The 27,068-nt window shown below is 41.2% G+C and overlaps 5 protein-coding genes and 1 long non-coding RNA gene across 10 annotated transcripts, besides 6 other annotated features; 3 read left to right on the forward strand and 3 right to left on the reverse strand.

Annotated features, from left to right (window-relative positions):
• Positions 1 to 220: part of a mobile genetic element that runs on past the window's edge.
• Positions 155 to 654, reverse strand: lncRNA:CR45187 (long non-coding RNA:CR45187). Its single transcript, NR_125061.1, has 2 exons — positions 534 to 654; positions 155 to 473 (listed from the first exon to the last, which is right to left on the reverse strand). It is a non-coding gene; the product is annotated as a long non-coding RNA:CR45187 (long non-coding RNA).
• Positions 244 to 311: a mobile genetic element.
• Positions 655 to 801: 147 nt separating the features above from the next.
• On the forward strand, positions 802 to 4,908 carry lost. Its single transcript, NM_141209.3, has 6 exons — positions 802 to 1,006; positions 2,195 to 2,365; positions 2,427 to 3,145; positions 3,206 to 3,274; positions 3,327 to 3,537; positions 3,593 to 4,908. The coding sequence occupies exons 1-6, from the start codon at positions 928 to 930 to the stop codon at positions 3,979 to 3,981; spliced, it is 1,638 nt and encodes a 545-aa protein (NP_649466.1). The 5' UTR covers positions 802 to 927; the 3' UTR covers positions 3,982 to 4,908.
• A 44-nt stretch (positions 4,909 to 4,952) lies between these two features.
• Positions 4,953 to 17,304, reverse strand: CG32944 (uncharacterized protein). Of its 3 annotated transcripts, NM_001300228.1 has the most exons (10): positions 16,833 to 17,304; positions 16,292 to 16,762; positions 13,409 to 13,612; positions 12,486 to 12,541; positions 12,259 to 12,424; positions 11,162 to 11,232; positions 10,967 to 11,093; positions 10,607 to 10,732; positions 5,785 to 5,966; positions 4,953 to 5,729 (listed from the first exon to the last, which is right to left on the reverse strand). In NM_001300228.1, exons 3-10 carry the CDS (start codon positions 13,461 to 13,463, stop codon positions 5,163 to 5,165), a joined length of 1,350 nt encoding a protein of 449 aa, NP_001287157.1. In that variant the 5' UTR covers positions 13,464 to 13,612; positions 16,292 to 16,762; positions 16,833 to 17,304; the 3' UTR covers positions 4,953 to 5,162. The 3 variants fall into 3 exon arrangements, with proteins under 3 accessions (NP_001287157.1, NP_001036666.2, NP_788574.3); NM_001043201.5 differs by lacking the exon at positions 16,292 to 16,762; NM_176397.5 differs by lacking the exons at positions 13,409 to 13,612; positions 16,292 to 16,762; positions 16,833 to 17,304 and adding an exon at positions 12,677 to 13,199.
• Positions 6,199 to 10,430: a mobile genetic element.
• Positions 11,726 to 12,136: a mobile genetic element.
• On the forward strand, positions 14,164 to 15,391 carry CG31528 (uncharacterized protein). Its single transcript, NM_168995.2, has one exon. The coding sequence runs from the start codon at positions 14,268 to 14,270 to the stop codon at positions 15,300 to 15,302; it is 1,035 nt and encodes a 344-aa protein (NP_730833.1). The 5' UTR covers positions 14,164 to 14,267; the 3' UTR covers positions 15,303 to 15,391.
• Positions 15,455 to 15,787: a mobile genetic element.
• A 1,665-nt stretch (positions 17,305 to 18,969) lies between the features above and the next one.
• Positions 18,970 to 19,325: a mobile genetic element.
• An 883-nt stretch (positions 19,326 to 20,208) lies between these two features.
• On the reverse strand, positions 20,209 to 27,061 carry srl (spargel). 3 transcript variants are annotated; one of them, NM_141212.4, is made up of 8 exons: positions 26,701 to 27,061; positions 26,276 to 26,349; positions 24,608 to 24,726; positions 24,449 to 24,554; positions 23,557 to 24,378; positions 21,659 to 23,490; positions 21,454 to 21,599; positions 20,614 to 21,390 (listed from the first exon to the last, which is right to left on the reverse strand). In NM_141212.4, the coding sequence occupies exons 3-8, from the start codon at positions 24,703 to 24,705 to the stop codon at positions 21,191 to 21,193; spliced, it is 3,204 nt and encodes a 1,067-aa protein (NP_649469.2). In that variant the 5' UTR covers positions 24,706 to 24,726; positions 26,276 to 26,349; positions 26,701 to 27,061; the 3' UTR covers positions 20,614 to 21,190. The 3 variants fall into 3 exon arrangements, with proteins under 3 accessions (NP_730835.2, NP_649469.2, NP_730836.3); NM_168996.5 differs by lacking the exon at positions 26,276 to 26,349 and having other exon boundaries at positions 20,209 to 21,390; NM_168997.5 differs by lacking the exon at positions 26,276 to 26,349 and having other exon boundaries at positions 23,557 to 24,351.
• CG31525 (uncharacterized protein) lies at positions 24,756 to 25,926 on the forward strand. Its single transcript, NM_168998.3, has one exon. It carries the CDS (start codon positions 24,895 to 24,897, stop codon positions 25,843 to 25,845), a length of 951 nt encoding a protein of 316 aa, NP_730837.1. The 5' UTR covers positions 24,756 to 24,894; the 3' UTR covers positions 25,846 to 25,926.
• Positions 27,062 to 27,068: the final 7 nt, after the last annotated feature.

A 27,068-nucleotide genomic window follows, 5' to 3' on the forward strand; every position in this document is an offset into this window, starting at 1 on the left:
CCATGCCCATTCTAATGCCCACAAACCGCACAAAACTGTGACGCCCACACTTTTAAAAAATGTGTTGATATTGTTTCATAATTTAATTAGTCTTGAAATTTTCTATCGATTTGCCAAGAAACTTTTTACCACACCCATTCTAACGCCCTAAAAACGCATTCCCACTGGCTGAGTAACGGGTATCTGATAGTCGGGGAACTTGACTATAGCGTTCCCTCTTGTTTTTTTTAATGAAATTTCGCGTTCGCATTCACACTAGCTGAGTAACGGGTATCTGATAGTCGGGGATTTCGACTATAGCATTCCATCTTGTTTTTTTTGTTTATTACATAGTCTTAGTCGCATCACTAAAGATTCTTTTATATTTTTATATAAAACATTCCTTAGGGACCTTGCAGAAGAGTTACATTTAGAAAATCCTAAGCCGGGGCAGGAGCCTGTGTTAATTATAGTTTATCCTTCGATTCCTTTATCTACAAGAAACATAAATAAAGAAAATAATATAAAATTTATCTATTTTTAGTTTTTAATACCTTATTCGCAGTGATCACAGCTTACAATTTTACCGAACTATCTGGGTGGTACTCGATGTTTATTAAAATAATATATAACAATTGAAGCGAAAAAAGATGATGGACTTGCATGTAGATCTAATGTATATTGTCGGTGGCGTGTATAAGCTCAGATGTATAACTTTTATTATATTTTTAGCTAGAACCATCGCAAGCAACTCTATACGAAATGTATCGATGTATCGCATCGGCGATGTTTTTTTACGTCACCAGAGAAACGTCAATTTTCAAACGTGGTTTGTTGGAAGCCAGCGGAGAACGGTAGACGTTGCTTGTGAACTGTGAACTGTGTAGCCGTAGCCTGAGCCGGTAAAAAATTGTGAGCAGAACTAAAACACAATTGGCGAGCGATTCGATGGAGGACCAAAGCAACGCAGCCCCCGCTGTCGCCGCGGAGAACGGCGGAAACACCGCGCAGGAGGTGTCTTCGACAAGTAAGTGGCCTGCCCTACTACCCCGCCCGCTCGCCGACGAAAATTGCGTGTAATTCTCGCGAGTGCTGGTGATTCCATAAATGTTTTGCGCCGCGCCGCGCCTTGCTCGCTGGGCATCCAAAGTGAATACCCATGTTCCAGAGGGGCAGGTGCCCGATTCAGCCATTTTCTAGGTGCCAGTGTAGAAGCGGAAGATTGTCGAATTCCGCCATATTTATTTCTAGGAGACCCTAGCTGTAAATAAGAGTTGCCGAAACGCCGAAGTTGCTTGTTGTTGACACTAATTACGTCATCTTTGCGCGCATTCTTCCCACAATTACAAAAAGTGAAATGAATCATTTTCGGTGCTCTTGGCCGATTTCGATTTCGAGATTCTGTGCTCGCAGTGTCAATTCACCCGCTCGCTTGCGCCCCGCGCTGCCCGACACCACTACACGCTCGCGGCACTGCTCATACGAATACATATTAATTGAGAAATTCGCGAGTCGATGCGCTCATCGCCCAGAAATGTGTGCGTGCGAGTGTGTGCGTGTCGAAGCGTTGCCAACTTATTGGTCATGCGTTAATATCGGGATATGGGTTCTTAATTTGTATTTCTCATTGAACCCGCCAAGAAAGACGGCCGAAATAGTTTTAGCGGCCAATTCATACTTCAGTTTCAATTCAACAAGCGCACACACATGCATGTTGACGTGTGTTCTTTAACCAGCACAGGTGGCAACCCTGCCGTCCCGATTTTGCATGCAGATTTTTGTTTTCAATGATACGGGCCGGCGTTTGCTGGTGTATGTTTGGGTCACTTTCACATCTGATTACTGGGCGTGGAAACCGGTATATCAGCCGCGGTATCACTTTTAGTCCAGCGCCAACTAGCGTGATAACACGCGTTCATTACAGACGATAAGGGCAGCGGCTGTGTTGCTATTCAGCACATTTGATTCGCACTTTTACAGTCAACCTCCCCTAACAAAAACTAACATGTCCGAGAAGTTGGGGAATCGCTTGGGTCCGCACGTTATCATACCTACAGATCAGCTCTGGAATGGAATGTGGCTTGATTTAATGAAGGCTAGCTATCACTAACACAAATACAAATGAGCTCACCGCTGCAATAAACTAAAATATGTTTCTTTTAGTCATCTGTTTATGTTATTGGAGCATATTATTGTAACAAACATGTCGTTACAGCTCAGCCCATAGAGCCCACAAAGCGCTCGCTGCGCGTGCAGACCTGGAAAAAGATCCAAGAGGGCAAGGTTGGCATTGGATTCAACAACATATTTAACCGAATTCCTTCGTTCGTGGGTGCCGATAAGGCTGCTGCCTTGTTTGCCAATGAAGAGGAGTTCAAGAAAGCACGTAAGGGAGTACCACAGCCCCGTTTTCAGTGCACCAATTATCACTCTTTCCCGTATTGCAGAGCACATCAAGGTGAACATCGATCGCGTCTTGCATGAGTTTAAGGAACTGGCATTGCTGGCCGACAAGTCCGTATACTTGCCCAGCACCCGCGAATCTTCTGCACTGTGCCTAAAGGTAGATGTGCTGGCCGATGCCACCGAGGAGCAGAAAAAGGAGGCTCTGCGCGTTCAAGATATTCAAAAGTTTCGCTCGGAAATTGGATTGGACAGCGGTCTGAAGCTGGACATCGTGGTTATTGGCTCTGTTGTAGTGTCACGCGAGGGTTACCGCATTGGACGCGGAAATGGTTTCGCTGATCTGGACATCGGCCTCCTTATTGAACTGGGAGCCATTACACCGAAGACAATTATTGTCACAATCGTGCACGACATGCAGGTGGTGGACTCACTGCCCCCGAATCTATTCCAGAAGTACGATACGCCAGTTGATATCATTGCAACACCCACAGAAATAATCAGGGTGCCAAAGCGCTTGTCTTTCCCCAATGGCGTTTACTGGGAGCTGCTGTCCGAGCGCCGTCTAAAAATATTGCCCGTGCTGCAGCAGCTTAAGGAAAGGGAGGAGAAGGCGGGAAAATCCATATCCCTCAAGGAGGAAGACACCGATGTGGAGCAACATCAAAACAACAGACGCCGCCGTGGGCCTGTGCGCCGGCGCATCCAACGAGGAAACCCAGGTCGCACCACTTCGCAGACTGACAACGAACAGCCGCAGGGCGTAAGTCGAATCCACCACACTGTCGGCACTATTGAGTAACTTTTAACTCTGCATTTTTAGGAGACTGCTCAGAAACGCACTCCGCGGCGCAAAGGTCGTTTCGTCAATCGCCGCAGACGTACAACTAAGGTAAGTAGCTTAAATATGACAGCCGAAGCCAGCCTAATCAACGTAATTTTAGTCTGAGGGCGATCAGTCTGGTGTGGAAGCAGGTGCTAAAACTGATGATCGTAAGTTACCAGAGGCTGGCACTGATGAGCGTCGTTCAAAGAAGAACAAGAACAGTGATTTTTGCATTAAGTTGACAAATCTGTCTCGTGATATTCGCGTCAAGGACTTAAAGTCGGAGCTCCGCAAACGCGAATGCACTCCGATGTCAATTTCTTGGAAGGGTATGTCACTTATATTTGGTTTAAAAGCTCTACGCTAACTATACCTTCTCTTTAGGACACTTCGGAAAGTGTTTCCTGCACTTTGGAAACCGCAAGGGGGTTCCCAGTACCCAGGACGACATGGACAAGGTGTTGAAGTCTCTCAACGATCTCTCGCTCACCATTACCACTGGTGGCGAGACAGCCCCAGCTGCCGCCGCAGGGGAGGGCGGTGAGAAAGCAGAGTCAGCTGAGACTGCAACGCCTGTGCAGACCAAGACTATTCTCGTCAACGTAGAACTGATCCAATTTGGCGAGAAGAAAAGTGCTAGCTCCACTGGTGCCAATGCCGGTGCAGGCGAGGATGGAAAAGCAGACGCGCAAAACGGAGGGGAGGCCGTAACTGTGGCAGGAGGCGACGTGGGTGGTGCACGCATCGAAGCTGTCGACACCACCACAGTATAGTATGACTTTGCGCTTGGCGCAGCCAATGAACGGTCGCGGCGGACTTCCGCCGACAGCGCAATGTTTGGAGTTCAACGAAAAAAAGTAACATTTTGTTTAGAAAAAATCGGGAAATACCAAACAAAAAACAAATAGAAAGCGAACTCCGAACAAACACAAAGTACACTCAAAATACACACTCACTAAATACACGCTGGCAATTACACTTGTGCATACACTGAATATCATGTTTTGCAGCTTGTAGTTTCTTCTTCTCCGTCATTATTCTAACCAACAAGAAAATCAAACGCAACTCTTTCTAACGAGAACACAAATCATTGACGCTTTTTCTAAACAATTGCATTTGTTTTTTGCCTAAGAAAATTAAAACGATTGCAGAAATACTCGTTCCACAAATGCAAAGTGGAACACCATTTCTTCTAAATAATCCTTTTACTAACTTCTTGTGACTTGTTACAATTCTGAATTAGAACTTCTGAATATTTGTTAATTTGATTTCACACCTCAGCAATAAGATCGTTTTGCTGTATCTCTGTTAAGCAGTTGAGCTGCTAGTAATAGGGCTTGAAGTTGAGTGCGTTGAAGTTGAAGTAATGTTCTAAAATGTAATACTAATAGGAATGCCCTATAAATGAGAAATACCGCGAGTAAGAAAAAATGAATTAACAAAATATTTACATGTTGCATTTGGTTAGTCTTTTCCAACTTTCACCGCAAACATCAATAAATTTAATAATATTTTTAACAGAAGAACAAGAAATGTGTGAAAGCAAGAATTATACAATGCAGAACATAATTATACAAGGCAGAACATAATTATTTACCCTTTTTTTATACACAAAAGGCATTACAAAAAAAAAATATGAAACATGAATGAAATATAACTTGAAATAAAAATTAAAAAAATCGTAAAAATAAACTTGACCGAAAATTACCCGTTTATTTTGCTTTTAGACTTAAATCTAATATGTACAAAGGTAGCTTAGACCTATTTTATTTAAAAGTTATAAAATGTCATAGTTCTGTATATAATATGCGCATGTACACAAAATGAAGTTTACAGGAGTTCGAAAAATAGGTTCTGGTCTTTATGGATGGATGGCTGACAAGTCATCGTTGCGCAAGTGGGTCTGGTTCTTGTGCAGTTTGAAACCTGTTGCTTATCAACCGCGTCCTAGGTTTTATTTTTGAAACGGACTCTGCGGCATGTCAAGTCTGCTGCCAGCCGATTCTTTAATCTGCGGTGAAGGAGTGCGATCAATGAACTCAATACTCTCGCCCTTTAACTGGGCGACTGCGGATGATGCGGTCGCACAGTCGCCGTCGTGCACAACGCAGGCGGCGGGTTTCTCTTGGATGGGGGCCAAGCTGTTCACGATGGAGTTGGCCATGGCCAGTTCCAGTTCGCGCTGCCAGTCGTTTTCCTTTTGTTCCATGGCTTTGCGCTTCAACTCCTTGTAGCGGTTGTAAACGATGAACTCTTTGACCAGTGCAGTCTCTGGATCGCTGTCGCGTTGTGCTGACCTCTGCTTGGCCAGGCGCTTCTTCTTTTTATGCAAGGGCCGCGATTCTACAATCATTTCCTCCAGTTCTAGGCAAGGATCACAGTTGAGGTGGTCTTCGGGAGGTTTATAGATGGGTTTGATCTTCTTCTCGAGCACCCTCTGGAAGTCAATGTTGCGCAACATGGGCGTTTGATGCAGCTCCTGCCTTGTACTGATCCTAGCACCCGGATAGGTGGAAAGTAACTACAATAGTCATAAAGTGTGTGTTAGTGTGTTAAAACAGTGCGATCCAACCCACCCTCTGCAGCAGATCGACGAAGTTGCTGCTCCAGTAGCGCGGATAGTGCACGGGGGTGTTCAATATATTCTTGATCTCCGCTAGTGGGGTGTTCGAGTGCACAACGAAGGGTCGGATGTTTCCCCGCATTTCGTAGGCGACGACTCCAAGTGACCACCAGTCCACCGGATAGCTATAGCCAGCTGAAATTATATGGAGACAAAAGAGTACTCTATAAGCGATGATAGCCTTGGAATTTGGCCAGGCGATGGTCACTGATGTTGTCTTATTGATGGTAATGAGCAAGAAGTACGATAAAAAGACCAACTCGAAAAGTATTTCTGATCAAAATATATAGAATCAAAATAATAGCATCTTCTCCAATCATCCATCCCAGTCAGCCCATCCGAGCAAAAGACCTTTTTTTATTAATTAATTTAATTAATTTATTTGTGCTTTATCCCTTATATATATATGTACATTTCATTAAAGCTAATGGTATAATTAGGTATTTACAGTGTTTAGCTAAGGCTTTCATCTGAAATATTTATTAATTATGTCTAGTTGACCTGTTTTTAGTTTTTTGTGTAACAATATTTATTATTTATTAAGGAAAACAAGGGAGAAGAAAAACCTTAATTGACTTACAACTAACTTAAAAACTAAGACTTGAAACAAAAGATTGTTAATATTGTATTTTTTGTTGAACTTTTTGTACACCTGCTTTTATATGTAGGTACTTAGTGTTTGTGTAATAAGGTAAGTTCATTATTAATTTTAACAGCTTGTTTTGGCATATTTGAAGTTTTTTGATATGAGTTTGAGCACATCTACCCCAAACAGGTGACCCATACATTAATATTGGATTAAAAATTGTTTTAAAAATTATGATCTTATTGGATATTGATAATTTAGATTTACGATTTATTAGAGGGTACAGTGTGCAAATAATTTTATTAACTTTCATAATTGTGTTGTTGATGTGGTATTTAAATGTTAGTTTTTTATCAAAAATTATACCCAAATATCGAATGTTGTCAACCCATTGTATTGGAGAGTCTAGTATTCGCAACTGTCTATCAGGAAGATAACGAGGTTTCCTTCTTTTTGTAAAAAATATAGCATTCGTTTTATTAGGGTTAATTTTAATTTTCCATTTTTTGTAATATATGTCTAATTCATTTAAGTAACTCTGCATGGATTGATTTATCTCGCTGTACGAGAAACCAGCACTGTAGACAGCGGCGTCGTCAGCAAACAGTGAAAGTACACAGTTTGTAGCTTGTGGAATATCGTGTGTAAAAATATTAAACAATGTAGGCCCTAAGACAGAACCCTGTGGCACACCTGCATTTAAAATTCGTCTAGCAGATTGACTACTGTTCAAATTAACGCTAAAGTATCGATGTGTCAAAAAATTTTGAACTATTTTAATGAGGTATATGGGAGTTCCAATCATCTTTAGTTTGTGCAGCAGTCCGTCATGCCATACAGTATCAAATGCAGCCTCAATATCAAGTGTAACCAGCCCTACAGATTGTTTGGATTGGATACTTTCTTTAATATAATTTCTTAGTTTTAAGGTCGGCAGTATGGTATTTAGACCATTTCTAAAACCATACTGTACCGTTGGTAGTGTGTTGTGTATGTCCAAAAATTTCACCAATCTCAATTTAATTAATTTTTCCAGAATCTTGGACAATCCGCTTAATAGGCTTATTGGTCGGTAGCTTTCAGGGTTATCAGGAGGTTTTCCTGGTTTGAGAATTGGAACTATTTTTGCTATCTTCCAATCCCGTGGGAAATAGCCTGCCTGAAGACAGTGATTGGCAATGTTAACAATATGATTAATGGCGCTTGTAGGAAGGTTTTTCAAGGATATATTAGGTATTCCATCAATTCCAGGAGATTTTCTAGTATGGAGAGCTTTTACAATTGAAAAAACCTCTGGATAAGTGACTCTACAAATTTCTGCGATGTTGTTTGGGGTTTCAGCTATAGATTGTAAAGATATTTTGACTTGGTCAATTGTATTTTGGTTTGAATATGAATGTGTCAGATTATGCTTCAGTTGAAAGACATCAGCAAGAATATTCGCTTTTTCTTTTCCAGAAGCGTATATTTCATCAGCTTTACTTAGACACGGAACAATTTGTTTTCTTTTTTTAATTGCTTTGGTTATATTCCAAAAGGGTTTGCTGCATTTATCCAGCTTTTGAAGTTTATTGTTCCATTTTGCATTATTATATATGAAAAGCTCTTTTCGTATGATGTAATTTAAATGATCACATCTTGATTTTAATAATGGATGACGTGACCTAAACCATTGTCTTTGGATAATATTTCTTGTTTTAAATAATTCAGTTATATGTACAGGGAGTGTAAGCTTGGAGTGATGTATAGGTTTATGAGGGACTGCTTTAAGAAAGGCATAATTGATTACTCTAGTGAAAGAGCCGATTAAATTATCAATATCCAAAGTCGATATCTGTGAGCAGTTGACAACCACCTCTTCAACCATCAGCCTTTCATTTATAATTCTCTTAAAAAGCGCCCAATTTGCCCTTCCCAAAATCGGATATGTTTTTACATTGCGCATAAAATTTGTAGAGTATTTAATAACCACTGGTAGGTGATCAGAGGAAAGCTCTTGCATTACTGCTGGATTAGCCAGCTGGTTAGGGATATTAGTGAGGCATAGGTCCAATGTTGATGCTTTTGCTTTATGGTTATGCGGAATATATGTGGGTTGCGTAGGGTACAAAATACTGAATTTTCCCAGATCTGAAAGTTCATTGAGAATTTTGCCCCAACCATTGGCTCGGGTACACTTCCATGCTCTGTGGCGCGAGTTGAAGTCCCCGCAAATTAGAAAATTTCCATTTATTTGTGAGATCTTAAGGAGATCAGATCTATACAAACTTTTTAAATGATTATGGTCCCAAGATAAATCACATGAACTAGGAATACATTTTGAAGTATTTCCAGCAAAGTAAATAGAGTAAATTTTTAGACTGGAATTAGAGTCAGTGTTGATTTGTATACCTACATTTTCAATAACATGACTTTTAATGCAGGGTATTTGTTCATGTATCAATGTGTTACTAACTGCAATGGCAACGCCGCCTCCCCTACTTTCCTTCCTGTCATTTCTGTATATAGTGTATTCGGGTATATTAAAACGGTCACTATGAGTCAGCCACGTTTCATTTATAAGTGCTATGTGAATGTGATTATTTTCTAAGAACTTGATCAGTTCTATACGTTTGTTTCTAACGGCACGAGCATTCCATGCCATAATATTCAAATTATCAATAAAATTATTTGTTTGTGTAAACATACTTAATCGCTAACTGAGAAATTACTTGAAATTGCTCTCCCTTATTGGAGCATTCATTAAGTCTTGTTATTAATTCAGACAAAAGAGAATTTATCTCTTCACATGAAAAGAGATTAGTTTCATTTGTGATATTTGCTTTGGGATTAGGCAAAGTATGAATATTGGTGAGTGCATTACTATAGCTACCAAAGTTGAGTTGTTGCACTCTCTTAGTTTGAGTAGGCAATGAGATCTGGGGTTGATTTCCAAAGAGAGCAGATGGAGCGATGTGTTGCTTAGAATTCCTCATTCCATGAGCTTCCAAGTTATTTCTTCCAATGCGTTGTGATGAGCGTTTGGAAAGTAAATTGAGATAAGAAATTCGGCATGGGCATGTCAGTTCTGTCGATGGATGGTCGCCTTTACAGTTAGCGCATTTTTTGTTGTTTACGTCCATACATACGGCAGTCTGGTGTGATCCAGCACAATGGGCACATGATGTTTTAACTGAACAATTATTTGATCCATGTCCAAATAGTTGGCAATTGTAGCATTGAGTAATTTTATTCTGCAATTTCACTTTATACTCCCAGCGTACTTTAGTGTGGTTGACATACATAAAGTTTTTGCGCAGTTCCTTTACTGTGATACTTTTGTTTACGAAATAAACAATGTACAGTAATAATTCATGATCAGACTTAGTTTTCTTTTCCACAATTTTGACTTCGGTGCATTGTAATCCTAGGTTTTGTAGCATGGATTTGACAGTTTCAATTGGTAGTTTATCCAGCCCGGATAAAATGGCTTTGTATGGCTTGTTTGATCTAGTATCGTACGTGTAGAACTCACAGTTATGTTCCTTGAGTTGGTTACAAGCTGCATTGAAACAGTCCATATTTGGTAAAAATATTTTAATTCCAATTGAGATGGTTTTAATAAAGTAATCATCAGTTTTAATTTTAGCCATTAGCTCGTGTACAAATTTTGTATTTTGTTTAATTAATGTTATAGGAGGTGGTTTGATTATTATTTCATCAAGTGTGTCCGTTTCAATAGGTTTATCATCATTATCATCGTCTAAAGTTTGTAGTGGACGAAAATAATTTGTAAATTGCTTGGAGCCCCGTTCGTTCTGGCGCTCCACTAGTGGTTTATTCCTTTTAGTACGCATTTTTTCAACGGCAGATGCTTCAGCATCGCCAATTGCATCACTTGAACGTTTGATTGTAGTTTTTTGCGAATATCACAATTAAAGAAGAAAACAGAAAATATTTAATGTACACCAAAATGTTCTCAGAGAGAATAGAAGATTTTACATCCGCGTTCGACAAGAGCTAGTCGAAGACTGACCTTTTTTTTATTATGAATAAGCCGAAATACACAATTATGCCAAAAGGTGTCATACTATGATTGTGCAAAAGTGTAACTATGATGTTCTTTTTTAAAAATGTTCATTGCATTGATACATGTACAATACTCGTCGATCTTATATATGTAATATATAGTAATAGATCAATTTCTCACCCACTTCGTCCAGGGCACACAGAAACACCTCGGGAGCCATGTAGGGCTTGGTCCCCGACATACTGCAGGCCAAGGCATTTTTTTGCAAACGCGTTGCAATATTAAAATCAGTCAAATGAGCATGTCCTATAAATGATGTACATATTAATGTATCTCGGTCGAAAGAGTTTTGTACATTTAAAACTAATATTTGGAAAGGGATTAAGTAGCCATGACAGAATGATCTAATTAATTTCCAAAGGTTACAAATTATTCCGAAAGTAGTTTGTAAATACTAAAATTTGCCCACTTTTCAGGCATCATATCATCTGCTCCAGCGCTTCCAGTTGCCTGGTTTTTGTCCACTCTGCACAGACTTACCCGCATCGTCCAATAAAATGTTGTCGGGCTTGATGTCCCTGTGAACTACTCGATTCGCCTGCAGGTACTCCAATGCACTGCCGAGCTCGCACACTAATAAGGCCACACTTTGCTCGGAGAATTCCACCTAGGAATGGAATGGGGAGTACGTACACAAGGATGTAGAGGTGGGGGAGTTGTCATGGGGAAACTCACTCGGTTCTGTAAATGATATCTTAAGTCCCCTCCAGTCAACAGGTCGCAGACCATAAACAAATCCTCCTCATCTGTAAGAAGCAGGAGGATTGGGGGGTATGAGTGCTCTGTGGCCGGGCTTCAAAAGAAATGCTGTAAGTTAATTTGCATTTTGATTGATTGACAATCAGTAAAAGACAGATAGCAGAATCAGGCGAGAGCGGTGCTTTAAATAAAAGCTAGGAGCCGCTAAGCTGGAGCAGCCTTGGCGAAGGTAGCACCATCTACCTACTTTCATAAATTTGTTCTTGACTTGAATATGGAAATATGTACGTTGGGGGCACGATGTAGAACACAGCTGGCTCCCTAAAGAACAATTATTTTGTTATTTCCTCCTTGGGGTTTCAAAGGAACACAACAATGTTGGCGTTTCTATACCCGTTACACAGAGTATAACGGTTTATTTTCGTTTACAGGTGAAACATTACTGTTTTGAGCGCATACGCTTCGCTATAATCTGAAGCTCTTACAATTCCAATAAATATGTCAATAAGAAATTTTCAAGAATCTATAGTGTAAGAAAACAAGAGAGAATGCTATAGTCGAGTTCCCCGACTATCAGATACCCGTTACTCAGTTCGAAGTGTGAACGAGAAATTTCAATATTTTTTGCAATATATGGGGTAGTTTTGGGCGGTTGATGGCAAATCGATGGAAGTGCACAATACTAATACAAAAATAAAAAAATTTCAAAACATTTTTGAAGAGTGGGCTCGGCAGTTTTGGGCGGTTTGCGATGCGTTTATGTAAGATCTAGGATCTACATATATGCTTAATCTCAATCTTCTGGCTTATATAGTTCCTGGGATCTCGACGTACATACGGACGGACGGGGCCAGGCCGACTCGGCCATTGATTCTGATCAAGAATATATATACTTTATATAGCCGGAAACTCTTTCTTTTGCCTGTTACTTATTTTTCAACGAATCTAGTATACCCTTTTACTCTACGAGTAACTACATCCAACAATGTTGGAATCCTCGCATTCCTTTGGAACGCTTGGATGGATACTCGATCGTGTTCATATGCTCGAGAATTGTGCCTGTGAAGACTTACCCTGAAAAGAGAACCACAAATTGACGAGAAACGGGTGCTCCAACGACGATAGCAGTTCCACCTCCTTGATGACGCCACCAAGAGCTCCGCGCATTTCGCAGGCGGACCGACTTACATATTTCATCGCGTACAGGATGCCGGTATCCCGCTTTTGGACAATGCACACCTGCAAAAATATCTTGTGAAGGCGAGGTTTTTTCTTTAAAATTACCAAAAACTGCTCCTACCTTTCCGAAACTGCCCTTGCCTATGGCGCGGAGTATTTGGAAATGGTCAAAATTGACTGGAACGTAAGATAGGGAAAGTGTATATGAGTATTAAGGCAATAGTGTGTGTTGCCTATTCGTCCACAGTGCATAAATATTCGTAACAAATATATATATGAACTTTTATTTGCACACACCCGATGGCTTCTAACTCGGAATTAGGCTTTGGCATTTTACGCACAGCATGTGGCCCATTGCGAGCGAGTGGTCCTCGGGATGGAATTTCGGGATAATCTGAATCAACTGAAGTCTTTGCCGTGGGCACAGGAAAAACGGGGGTAGAACATCGACTTGCAAAAGCCACAAATTGGGAAAACAATGCATGATGAGCGCCTGGAAGTGCTCCCTGCCTAAGAAGCTGATCCTCAGCTCATGCAGCTGCTGGCAGGCGCTAGCCAAGAGGAACCTGAAGTCATCGCCGAGAAGGGGTATCTCGAGCAGGTTTAGAGAGATCCTGGTCAGTCGGTGACGCCATATACTTCCCAGCAGAGGACGACAGCGCTCGTAGCTCTGCATCATAGCAATCTGATCGGGCAGTTCCAGGAGTCCTAATATCCTCGCCAGGCACAGATCGTCTACAAACTCCATTGCCTCCGGTTCGCCCCGGGTGTATGTGCTCCCCAAACTTAGCGTTAGATGTTTAAGCCCTAAGCCCACTGCGTTTTTCGATCCCATTGTGAAAAACTATTGGACGATTTTAGCGCACATTCTCAGAAAATTTACTTAATTTGTGGGCAATTTTATTTTGACAGCACTTGTTTAAACTATTCAGTTTGAATAAAAATAAATAAAAAATAAAAGTTATGTTGCTCGGCGCGTAGTAGGCATTGTAAAAAATATTATATTTATTGTCAAGGGTCAATAGACCTCCTTTCTGTACTTACCATCGTCATCGGCGAGCAGACTCGCGTCGGATCTGCTCGATGTATTGGCGCCCATGGTGCTACATTAATGTATTCAATTGAAGTCGATTATGGGTTCCAGCCAGCCTCCCTAAGCTCGCTCTTGCTTAAATGGGATCAAGTGGGTTTCTGATGTTGTTGCCGTGTAGGTCCTCCAGTTATTTACTTTGGAGTCGGATTCGAAGACTAGATGAGAGGAAGGAAGGTTAGAAAACACTTGATACTAAATTCAATATCTATGTTTAGATTTCATTGGTAATCAGATTCAAAGCAATAAAAAAACGAAGGATGTAATGTGTAATAAGGTGTAAGAGCGAAAGAAGTAGGCTACATGCCTCAGTTGTCTAGCTCTCATCGTTTCCAAGATCTCTGCGCTCATGCGGACAGATAGACGAACGGACAGATCGGCAGCTAGTGAAGATTTAGTGTGCAACATATCACAAATCTAATATATGCTTAGTGACACAAAATTACTTTTTAAATACACTCCATCACTCGCATGCAGACCAAACCGGTCACGCTATCACTTTTAAGAAATATTTTAATATTTATATAGTTTGGCTATTAACCATTGCCAAAAACATTTTAGACACGCCCACCTACCATATTTCAAGAAAAGACATACGGACATGGTCACATCATCTTAGAGTGCCGTCCACTGATCAACTTTTTGTATTCAAAAGCGAATGTGACATTTCACACAGAATATATTAAATTCTGACTAGCTGTCGACGTATACAAATACTCCCGGTGCGAATGTCATTTTTATTTTATACAAGTCTTACTGTAGAAAACACTCTTGGCTCTGGAGCTATTTACATATCGCCCACAGCGCTAAAGGATGAGCACCAAAGAGTCCATAGACATCTGCGCGAAGGGTAGCGGTCGCGTTGAAACCGTCACCCTGCGCCAGAACGAACTGATCCGGAATCTGCGCGTCCTGGTGGCAGTGCGCTTTGAGCAGGCTATTTCTCGGATCATCCTGGTCTTCGCGGGCCAGGTGCTGAGTGACGAGGGGACCATCGACAGTAGGGGAATCGTCTCCGGCGTCACTGTGCACGTGGTTTGCCGGGCGGAAGCAGCAAACTCTCCATCGCCGACGCCGATCGCGGCTACAAAGCGTTCCAAGCCGAGCGAGCGCCTCATGAGATCGTGGCAGTCGGCCCACATAGCCTTTCTGCAACAAGAGCCCGATGTGCTGAGAAGCCTTCTACAGGCCGATCCGCGAATCCGGAGTCTGCTCGATGAGAATGCGGCCATGCGCCACTACTTGAACAGCGACCAAAACCTACGGGAGATGCTTTCGTTGGCTTTCAGCCCGGCTAAGCAAGAGCTGGGACGCCGCCGCGACCTCCACATATCACGCATGGAGTTTGTGCCTGGCGGGTACAAGGTCTTGAGCCGACTGAACTACTGCATGCTACAGGCCTACGAAGACAACGTGGCCATGGCCTTTCAGCAGGCGTCACAAGGCGCTAAAACGTCCTCGAACCCCCAGCGCGGTCTCGAGGTGAAGGACCCGCTCCCAAACCCATGGCTTCGCATGCCGCGCATCCGAAATCCGAGGACATGCGCTCTGCCAAGACGTGTAAATAAAGGACGATCTTCTGTTAAGCAGAGCGACCCTAATGCCGATTGCAGGCAGAAAAGCTCATCGAAGGTGATGACTTCTACTGCAACACAGACCAAGTGCAAGGACCGTCGATCCGGTGGTGACGGACACTGCCAGCACTGTTACCAGAGCCAGGTGGAGCAGTTGACTCAGATGGGCTACAGCAACCGCAGTCGCAACAAACGCGCTCTGCTCATATCTCTGGGCAATGTTGATTGCGCTGTAAGACTACTGGACCACTGGAATCGGTTTTTGGAGGACTGAACTCCATTTGTACTGCTTTTGATTTGTTTCGTTTTTGGTCGAGGTTATCTGACGCCTATTGATATGCACAATAAATATGAAAAAAAATGATGTAAACTTTTTCATATCCGTTATTCGAGTAGCTGAAGGATACACTGGATTCGACCTGCTCACGTCTGTCCGTATGCACGGGAACTATAAAAGCTAGAATGTTGAGATTAAGCACGCAGCTTCTAAAAACGTAATGTTGCCACAAGACACCCAAAACAGATATTTCGAAAATATGACAATTTCGAAAAAATGGTTTGATGTCTTTTCCCACACGATTAAAAAATATTCTGATCTTTTACTTATGTTTATTAGTCTTGTAAATTTCTATCGATTTGATGAAATAACTTTTAGATATGCCAGAAAAAATATGAAATTCCCGTTGGCGTTTGCACTAGCTGAGAAACAACGAGTATCTGATAGTCGGGGAACTCGACTTAAGCATTCTCTCTTGTTAATATGCAAGTTAAATAAGTTTAATAAAGTAAATATTATTAAAATAAGTTACCATAAGGTATTTATTATTAGGGTTAGTTCGGGAACTTAAACAATTAATGCAAATTTTGTGGCACAAGAAGGAACACGACTATTAGCCGTCCATTACAGATTAATATTTATTGATAACTAGCGCTTTGAAGAAAGTTAAGCTTATTTGAGTTTAAAAAGTTTATTTACGATGCGGATTTCCCCTGGATACGTTGGTACTAACATTTTTTAGCAATTCCTGTTCACGGCATTGAAGTGGTAAATATGCGTGTGCGTGTGCGATTTTTAAAAAGCACGCTGCGTCAATAATGAATTCCTTTTACAAAAAAAAACGTTTTTATCAACATCAATCAAAGAAATCGAACAAAATCAAACCATGCGGAACATGAAAATAATTTCAGTTTTATTATTGGACTATATCCTAGCAAATAGCAGCGCTCCTTTTGATTACATTTTAGAAAGAAACATCCTCCTACCGTTACAGGTTTATGTCATGCATTGCAGACATGAGATTGCAAGCTCCTTGTTTTCAACATTTTCCCGTTTCTCCGCCCAATCAGTTTCTAAAAAAAAACGGATGACATCATATTACGCCCTGACGTGGAGAAAAAATCTATAAGTTGAAGCGACTTGATGGAGCCGCGATTCATATTGCCATGGTGTGTGCGGAACCATCGAATTTGTGTATATCCAGAGATTGTAAGTAAAGGCCGGGTGACGTCTTAATATGCCCAACTGCTTTGCATATTCCAAATCGAAATGTCAGTTGGTGTCGCATTAGCATAGATAACTCATTGTTGAAGTAGCTAGTAGCTTGTAACCGCAAACAGGACGGCAGAAGACACCGCAAAACCCTTGGAAATCAAATTGACGGCCAATCCAATGCGACAAGAATGAAATGGGCATCTAGGGTTCATTGACATTCCCAGTCCGTTCTTTCACTCCAGCTGCTCGATGGGGCAGCAAAATAATAGTGAACAGAAATATATATATCTACATACAAATGCATGTACATACCTACACACCACGACAGAGTAGCCCCGAAATACCTGCTTCTCTGTTGGGAGAACCCTCGCAACGCTTATCTGGAGGACACCAGAGGTTACCACTTCGCTTCCTTTGAATTTATCGATTGGCTTGGCTCGCAGTCGAGATGTTGGTTTTGCTCATACCTGCATGCACGGCTCATTTGAATTGGACTCGCTTTCAGTGGTCCAAAGTGCTGGCACAAACATGCCCCACTCGCCCCACCAAGGCGAAGGCGACTTACTCCGCACAGGTATGTGTGCCTGTTATGAGCCTGTGTTGGTGTAGTGAGATGTTGCTGTTGCTCCTTTGATTCCTGGCAGAATGTACGCACACGTACATGGACAAGGACATTGTCACAACACCCACACAGCGAAATGCAATGCCACTGTAGTCAATTATTCACGTTTTCGGCCCAGCGAGTCCTTCTTATACTGCTTGGCCGTCGAGCCACCGCGTTCAGCCACCGCGTAGTTGGGACTGAAACTGTTTTGTTTATAAAGCGGCGCTCTGCTCTGTCATGCAACAAACATCTCTCTTCCTTTCTCTCCCTCACTTTCCGGAGATCCTGCGCAGGTGCGAGTCGTGCGGAGAGCGATGGAGGCACAGGACGAAAGAAAAATCGGCGAGCCTTATGAATGAACACCAATTAGCCAATTTGGCTGTGTGCACTACCTATATTAATGTGCTTACTTTTGCTCCGATTATGACTATTTACAAAGCCCTCGTTTCGAGGCGTCAAAAGGCGCATCACTTGAGCGTAAAATGATTGCGCACATGTTTCACAATTACCGTGTCCATCCATCTGACTGATAGATGAGCCGACATCCGGTCGTGTGTCCGGATCAGACTGGCAGTATGACGACTTCCCATTCCCTTAAAGGCTCCACTTTGATCCCCTTCGCCTCAAGGGCCCCGAAATGATGTGGATGAAGTGGATTAATTCTTTCAAAATCTCATTGCCCGTCCAATGAGTCCGCCGTATACAGCAAATGTCTTATTAATAATATAAAAATAAATACGAACCATGTAGTTTAAACTAATCACAAAGAAATTAAAATGAAAAAGAAAAGTTGGAAAAAATGATTAATTTGGCAATAAGAAATTGATTATTTCATTTGACGGGACGTTAAGTAAAGAATTATAAATTTTTTGTCAAATTTAACTTTATACCATAAATTTGCACAACTGATGAGATATAACGATCAACTAGTAAATGAAAGTTAAAACAAGAGGAAATCCTATAGTGGAGTTTCCTTTACCCGTTATTTAGCAAATGAAAGTGAATTTTGAGTTTAAAAAACTATTAAGCTAAACTAAACTATAGCGTATTAAGCACAGCTACACGAATATTAATAAGAGAAGAATTTGAACTGCACTGAATCTCAGAAGCAGAACAAAAACATCTTCCTAGAGTCACAATAATTGGGAATATTGTGCCTGGTACGAGGTGCCAAAGCGTATCATAACTTAAACTTAATAATAATCCACCGCCATTTGGGCACGGCATTAAGATTTATAATAAAGCCGAAATTTGATATGTGTTGTTTTGGCGCCTTGTTTCGCTTGGTTTCCTTCAAACGTTTATTGTTTTTCCCAGTTTCATTGCCAGTATATCTACATAAAAACACTTATGCATAGGCATGTTGACTCACTTTCCTTTTGAGAGAGGAGGATTGGCCATTCTTGTGGATTAGGTCACAGGCCTTCCAAGGAGTCGTTTAAGGTGAACTAATGAATGTAGCAACCAAAATAAGTGGGACGAATAGATTATAGACACTTGATTTTCCTTTTGTATTAGAAATTGTGAATTAATTCACAGAAATACACCGATCTAGTACAGTTAATGATAAAAAACTGGCGTACACCGGATTACAAAACTTTGATTTGCCAATGCTGACTCCCTTTCATGTCTTCCATTTCTTCTGCGATATCCTATGGAATAGGAATAGTCCAGCTCGGAGTTGCATACTATCTGCAATGAAATGTTGAGTTTTGGGAAAGTTTCATGCAGATAGCGCTAAAACTGAGAGACTGGATTGCGTAGATATACAGAGAGACATGGCTATTTCGACTTGGCTGTGCAGACTAATCAAAAATATATACTTTGTGTATAGTATATACTTTGTGTCTAAATATGTGTTTAGACATGATAAGTAGGCAAACTATAAATATGTTCTAATTATGGGCTGCAATAAACATGTCACTGGACAGCATAAGTGGCAACAACAGATAAGTACGATTGCAGCGGCCTATTGCCGAAGTGTCAAGAGATATTACATTACCTCGCGGGAGGTGATTAGCGCGGTCATAGTCCTCAAACATAGATTTAAGAATAAAACTCAGCTGCATTTATCAACGCAGACTGCGGCGTCTTACAAGCGCTGCATTATATAATTAGATGATAAGAACCTATTTAAGAATGAATAAAAGGCGAAGCCCTCCCAGCAGCGAGTCGGTTAGATTCAAACACCCGAATTGAACAAAACAACGGTCACGAATCATTACACTAGAACGAGCACAGACTTTGACAAAACACGCTTGGTTCAAGGTACAAGCTCGTTTATCAGTCTATTATTATTATTATTTTTGTATCACTATGTGGTAGTCCACGTAGTGACGAAGCGCTCTTGGATGCTAACACAACAACTAAGATGGTTTAGGAGAAAGAAAGTTAAAGTAAAAGTATTAAATAATTCTTGATAAAAATGCGGATTGATTGCCACCTCAGACTTTTCAAATTGCATATTTTTTCGGTTTGTTCGCCTTATTGTATCTCTGCAGCAAAATTATATTTTACAGTACTGAAATAAATTTGTTAAACAGCTCATTATAGGACTTTGTTTTCACCACTTTTGGCAAAACCTGCTAGTTCAGCAGAGAACAGCTCTAGTTTACACAGTCATAGTCTAACCTGACATGGCTTACTTAAAAAAAATGCGTTTTTGAATTTATTCAATTGGGCATGGGATTTAAGCAATGATTCCCGGATTTTTTATGCCTTTTTCCTAAGCTGCTTAGATATAATCAATGATTTAATATCCACCCAATTTTAAGGACGCTTTTAAAAATTTTAATTTAAATTAAGTACAGAATTTCAAAACACAGAAATAACACAATGAAATGGTCAAAACGATAGCCGTGAAATATGAAAATACCTGGTATTAACAGGCAAACAGGCCAGAGTTATAACTCAAATGGCAAATCTTTTTATTTTAAAAAGGCAGGACACATTTTGAAAAATACCGTTTGGATTAAAATGTATCTGATCGATAGTCTGGAGAATTTCGTATACTCTTGTCTTGCCAGCGTACTTACATTACATCATCTTACTAAATCATTCAATTAATAAAAAATGTTTGATTTTATTTCGGTTTGTTTTCGAACTAAAAATGATTTATTAAATTATCCAAAAGTACAAAAGAATATAAAAAACAAGAGATGGCTGTTCCTAAAAACACAACGTTTCGGCCATAGTTTTTAAACTATTCATTTTCAAAATCTTGTTTGGCAAATTGTTTTCAAAAACTAATTATATTATTTTAAATTTATAATTTTAGCTTAGTCCAAATAAATCGTAACAGTGATACACAGGCTTGTCAGTCAGTGCTTGTTAGAAATTACGGAATAAAATTTGAAAAGAGAAAGAAGCCTAACTAATAATTTCAAAACTATATTTTGATGTATTTATAATAGCTTTAGTGGAGCTTCTGTATTTGATGTAATTGCTATTCAAAAATTACGGAGTAAATTAAAAGTACGTACAAAATATGCTCTTTACAAACTAATATCAAAGTTTAGTTATCAACAGTTTAATTCGTGGCCGACGCATGCTGCATGCGCGTTCCTTGCTCTCTCTCAAAATACAACGTTCTTATACACATTTTATAGTTTTAATGAATTTGAGTTGTTATTATTGTTGTGGCGGCTGGTTGTTTTAAGTCCCATTGGTTTGGTTGTTACATAAATAGATTATTACAAAGCTTTTATGAGTGTGTTTATTTCTATTGATCTTCTTTTAACTTACGTGCTTTAAATGACTTTGTATGCATTACGCGGTTATCACAATTTCATTTTCTTTTCAATTCTTGTTGTTAGGTTTCCTTCACGGTAATTACAATTATCCTAATGTACATTGCAATGTTTTTATTGCTTGCATTGTATAGCTCTGTCAACTATTTTAAGATAAATTAAGAATTGTAATCAGGCTTCTCAGGTTTATAGATAGAGACTTCGGAAATTGGTCTACACTTGTGCAAGGATAGTGGTAGAATGCTTGTAACATACTTCAAATTCTCAAAAAAATTAAAAATTAAAAATACGAAATTAAGCCGGTTTCTGCCAAAATGTCACATCTGACTGTGGCCCTGAAGTACAGTACCGGAAGCTGATGGTGCCTCCAGCGTAGATGAACCTACCGGTGACTTGCCCGCGTTTAACTTTGCTTTTACCTGAAGCAACAAAGCTTCGAAAGAGTCCTCGACTACATTCGGTGCTGGTGCTTCCTTGGGAAACACATACGAGTTGTAATTATTAATGCCAGCATTATCTATAAAAGACAAATTAGATAAAATCGTACATAAAATTATGTAAAAAGTAAAAAAAAACTCACCCAAGTCAGCGTAAGATGAACGACAGAAGGCACGTCTTCCTCCAAAACTTATGTCATACATGCTTATTTGCGAGTCTCTATGACTCGTGTCAATGGCCGTGAATGCGTCCTGCGCTCTTTCGTACGTAACGAACCCATACTTCATTCTAAAATAAAATGCGTTAAATGTCTTTTTTAAATAGTTTTGCGGCCTTTCTTTTCCTACCCATTTTCCTTGTAGTGTATTGTTATTTGTTTAATGCTTCCATAGGGCAGAAATTTACGACGCAGAATTTCCTTGGTGGTTTCTTGCTCAATGCGACCGACGTAGACGATTCGCCGCTCTTCAACGGCCGGTTGCGACACGTTACGATCAAAAAATCCTCGCCGATTGTTGTTATTGGAGGAGGAGTTGTTGTTAGGGTAGCGTGTATCAGATTTTGAGCGCGACCGGGACCGCGAGTGGCGCAATTTTCTGTGTGGGCTGCGGCTACGTTCGCGATCGCTTTTTTCGGAGCCCGAGCATGACGAGGAAGTACTGCCCCGCTTTTGGTTTCTAGATCTACGCTTGTTGTAACTCGTGCGGCGCTGCCTGCGCCTGTACTGTCCATTCTCTGAGTAAGATGAAGAACTCACCGAGCTGCGATGGCGTTGAGTGCTACGAGAAGAATAACCGCCGTTTCCAATACTGCCCCCACACGTGGCTGCTACATCTAAGTTACGCAGCTGATCAATCGAATCGTATTGTGAGCGAGATCTGTGTGACACCAAGCTGCTGCAGTCGGAGGAAAAGTCACTCGAAGAAGTGGACATATTTGAGCCCGAGCCTTGTGTCCGTCGCCTGCGATAATTTCGACGCGTACGCTCTCGAGACTGTCGCTTTGGGGGCAGCGTCAATAGGGGAAATTCGGGTTGCAGATCAGTTTGGGTTGCAATGCTCACAAGAGTTTTTCGCACCCGATCCTTGGGTAAGTGCATGATGACCATGTCCTCGCCATGCTGACAATTCTTATCAGCGGAAGACATAACTTTTGTTGCGTTGGACTGTATCGTCGAGAGAGTAGTGTTACTCGTTTGCCTGGCGACCTCGCTTTGGATGCTGGCTATTAGGGAGTTGCTCATGTTCTTATTGGCATCCTGGCCGTTTGAGATGTTGTACAGCAAAACTGATGACTTTAAGAGAGAGCGAGGGGAGGCCTTGCTTAATTGATTGGGAGGTATTGTTATGTCTGTATTGCAACTAGCTGAAACTATTATAATCTCCTCATAGTCCGGGTGGAGTTTGTTGCTGAGTGGCGCTATCTCTGTGCCAGGATCCTCAGTTTCCATGCAGTAGGTGTCCTTTACAATATCCTTAAGTGGCGGCAGCTTGGTTACGCGTGGCACCTTGGCTGATACGCGGGAATCGATTATTTTTAGCTGTTGGGCACGTTTCATCTCTAGCATACGCAGCACCTTGTTCTTGGCCATGGTAATGGGATCCATGGGCAAAGAAGATTGTTCTGTGCGAGGACATTTAAGGCTGTTTACAATATTGACTATTTCCGCTTTTTTTGGTGAAGGTGTTGGTTTTGAAACCGGGGTAGGAGCAATGCGTTTGGCGGCAACCTCTATTTTCGCCTGCTTGGGCGGAGTTGGTTTAGGATACACAGCCCCCACACCGCCACAACGACGCTGTTTATATTCCTCTAGATTTAGCTTTCGCTTTGCTGGCGGTGTCAAAGTCGGGGTTGTTGTCGAAAGGGTTGGAGGTGCTATAGGTTTTGCAGCACACACCGATAATGCGGCGTCCCTCTCCTGCTTCAGAAGCGAAAGGTTTTTTCCACCCAATCCGAGACCCGTGCATTGAGTATTTTTTACTGACGGCTGCTTGTTGCTCATAGACTCAGTCGCTTTTTTTGTTGTCGCCTTAGTTAGCTTGGACAAGGAGGGACTACCAACCTTACGTTTAAGAAAATCGCACTGTTTTTTATTAGGCACCAGGCAAATATTCTTATGCTTCGGTTTGTTTGATGCTGGGACCGCGAGCTGATGGTTCCCCAGTTGTTCCGGCTTATTCTGTTTTGAGTATGACAGTTACTGTTATAAAGAATTTCTTAACTAGTATGTCGTCATAGGACTTACCTCTTTGATAGTAGGTGTGGTCTTTTTTGCGGATCTCGGACTCCAAGAGGGATCGGCCTTTACATTGTCCACATAGCGTAATTCATCGGGAGTTTGGCCCATTTTTGCCGGCTTATCTATTGACCAGATATTGGCCATATTCATATCGAGTACATCGACAGTTTCAACGTCGATAATCGAGTCAGAGTCATAATCAGAATCGCCAGGTTTAGAGGATGGGACCCCGGGTTTTGCCACAATTGTGGCAACCGGTGGATTAAGAAGTATGGGAACATCTGCTAAAGTATTAGATTTAATTTGCGCCTGTGCTTGCAGAGATTCCTTTTTGCGACAGGCGTTTAAATTCTCAGCAAAATCGTCTTTGGTAATAAAATCAGCTAGGTCAAAGTTATTAACATCAATACTTAGCCCCAATGCGTCTACTTCGGAGATAATAGTGTTAGTACTGAGCGTCCGTCCCTTGCGCTCACAGGAGCTCTGCAAGTTGCCGATATTGTTATGGACAACCTGCAGCCTTGGACTTTTTTCTTCGTTGACAATGTCAAATTCATCATCATAGTCGCTAGAGTGCGATTCATAGTCACCAATCGAAGAGCTGTCTGTGCGGGTGCGAAATGTGGACTGGCTTTGTATGTCCTCCTCCTCCGTAAGGCCGTCGATTTTAATATCTTCTTTGTCGTACTCCACAATGGCGCTGATCTGGCGCTGCTGCTCATAGGCAATCTCGCCCCCGCTGTCGGCGATGGACCGATAGACCTGGGCATTTAGCTCATTGGCATCATGGTTGCTGAGCTCCTGTTTCAGAAAGTCGTTGTAAATCAGCTATTTAAAGAGTTAATCGAATTAATACTGAAATGTGATTCGCTCGTATGCCCCTCGAGCCAAAACCTACCAGATTCTTTCTGTTTTGCAGATCTTCCTCCCGGTTATGGTTGAGCAGTGATTCGTCTGTGGGCGCGATGGGTAGGATGCCGCTCAGTGTATCTGTCAGTTGCAGTCTGAAAGGGTTTGCATTAGTTTTTAGTACATTTTTCTGATGACAATCACTCACTCATCATTAGATGACCAGAATATCGGCTCAGACTCGTATTTGGTATAATTTGCCTCAAAGGTATCTCCTTGGAACACATTTAGCATTCGTGAATCCATTTTGCGTCAAAAGTTAAGTAACTGTAAACAAATAAACTCGGATTAAATAGGGAACTCCTAAAAACGAAACCAATCATAGTTGCCTTTTCGATATCAATCCACAATCGTCATATGATTGTAACATATTGAAAAATCAAGTTTACAAAATCACTTCCCGTTAACCAAATAATAATAAAAAAAAAAAACGAAATGCCAAAAAAAGTGATCACAAGGCGTCAACGCAAAGCTGCAGAGTCCCGGCTAAGGGCCACAAAGGAAGCAAGTCAGAAGAATTGGCCCAGGATAATAGAAGTTATACCGATTCCCCCAATCTCTCGTTCGACTAATTCAACTAGCTCAAAGGAAACATACTCAAAGAAAAAAGATATAGGTATGTCCCAGACGACTTTAGATGGAAAGAATGAGAAGGAAAAAACTCCGTCTTTGGAACAGTCAATCCACGAATCCGAAAAGAAAATTCAGCTGTGTGATGCTCTGCAAAAAATTCGATTAACTAGTCACAAGAAAACCTTCTTGTCGGAAATAAAAAAGAAGGCTTTTGACGCGGAACAATTCCAAAATACCACTTCATCCGGATATGATAAGGACAATAAATTTATTGCACTGGTTCCAAGGAACACCAATAAAGGGGCCAATAAAACTCCAAACTCCAGCGTGCCATTGATGTCCAAATTTTGCGAACAAATTAAGTCGCACTTCCACTCTGTCCTGCCGACACGAAACCTACTCTGTTCAAAATCCCCAATTCCGATGGAAAAGGAACCTGATCACGGTGCAGATTTGCTGTTGCCACGACCAGTTTTCAATAACCTGGAGAATGAAGTTAAAGTCAAATGCTTCAAGCCTTCTGAGCTAGCTAGAAATCCCAAACCGCCTATTAGGATTTTTGGCATAACAGGCTTCTTTGTCCTAACTGGTACCAATGCTCAGTTGTCTTTTCACATCGGCCAACTTGCGATCAGAGGCGTTAGTGTCCAATCATGTATACATCTGCAAACCGAAATGATGGATAAGGTGGAGGAACAACTCGCTAAGCTGACTATGGACCGCAAAAGAATCCTCAACAAAATGCATAACAAGCATGCAACACTTGCACAACGTCGAGCTCCGCCAGAGACACATCATCAGGGTAAAAATTAAACATAGGCATTGACATTAAAATTAAATTACAATGTAAATAAATACCGAAACCGGAATAAAAATGTAGCTTTAGAAAGCCTTAACACGTGTCATAAATGACTTAACTTAATCATTTAAACAAGATTTCTCTAAAACTATGTCATGAATTGCACAATTTAACTTCATGTTTTGCATTACAAAGATTTTTTCTTTGGGCTGGGAAAGGTTGTCGATATATTCAAAATTATGTTTATATTTTCCTGATAGTTGTTGCTTAAAACTATTATAGTTTAGTTGAATAGTTTTAAATTTAAGTTCCATCTACAATATATTGATGTAAATACTGTGGCCGCAATATTGAAAGCCTGCACGAAAGGTGTTTTTTGACACTAGATACCAAGATTTCCTAAATGGTAAAATTAACATTTCGAAAATTGAAGCAGTCACATACCCTCTACTATACGATTGACGGGTGTAAATGATTTTAATCAATCTTCAGCGCCTCTGCATCACCTACACATGGACCTGGAACACAAAACACAATAGTTTTAGCCAACGACAACAATAACAAACATGCCCACACAACGACGATGGCGGAAAGAAGAAGCAGCAGTAGCAGCAACAGCACATGTTTGCCCCAACCACGTGTATGTGTATGTGAGCCACGATGGGCGCGTGTGCGTGTAAATGCCGCCACGCCATGTGCTTTTGATACTGCACTCCTTGGCGAAAAGCAATCGAGTTGAATGAATACGTTTCGCAGGTCTTGCCTATCACCTTGGCACTTTGGTTTCGAAAGCCTTTCTCCCCAAAGCTCAGCGGATTCGCTATCGCATTCGCGATGTCCAATCTGTGGCACGCGCCTAGCAATATTACCTTCTGAGCTTCCGTTGTGGTTCCGGATCACCTATTTCACTCGAAAAAGGGCTTCCCCAGCCGAACGCTTGTTCGTTCGGATTTTTGCCGCCGTCTGCTTTAACCTCACATGTTGAGCGCCGCGTCTGCAGCACTAACACAAGCACACAAGTCCGGTGCCCAAAAGGGCTTTTTCTTGCGGCAGTCAAACTGCGTCTTTCTGTTCCGCCCGAAGATCACGATCACCCGCGGTTTAAGATGGGCCAACGTCACTGCACTCCAAAGCAACCCGCAATCACTTTATCTCATGAGTACCGTATAGCACATTGTCCAAAATTTGTTCACGTGGACCGAGATTCGCGGCAGCGGCACAGACAGTGTGACCAGGG

Source organism: Drosophila melanogaster, chromosome 3R (assembly GCF_000001215.4).
Source record: "Drosophila melanogaster chromosome 3R".
Classification (NCBI taxonomy): domain Eukaryota; kingdom Metazoa; phylum Arthropoda; class Insecta; order Diptera; family Drosophilidae; genus Drosophila; species Drosophila melanogaster.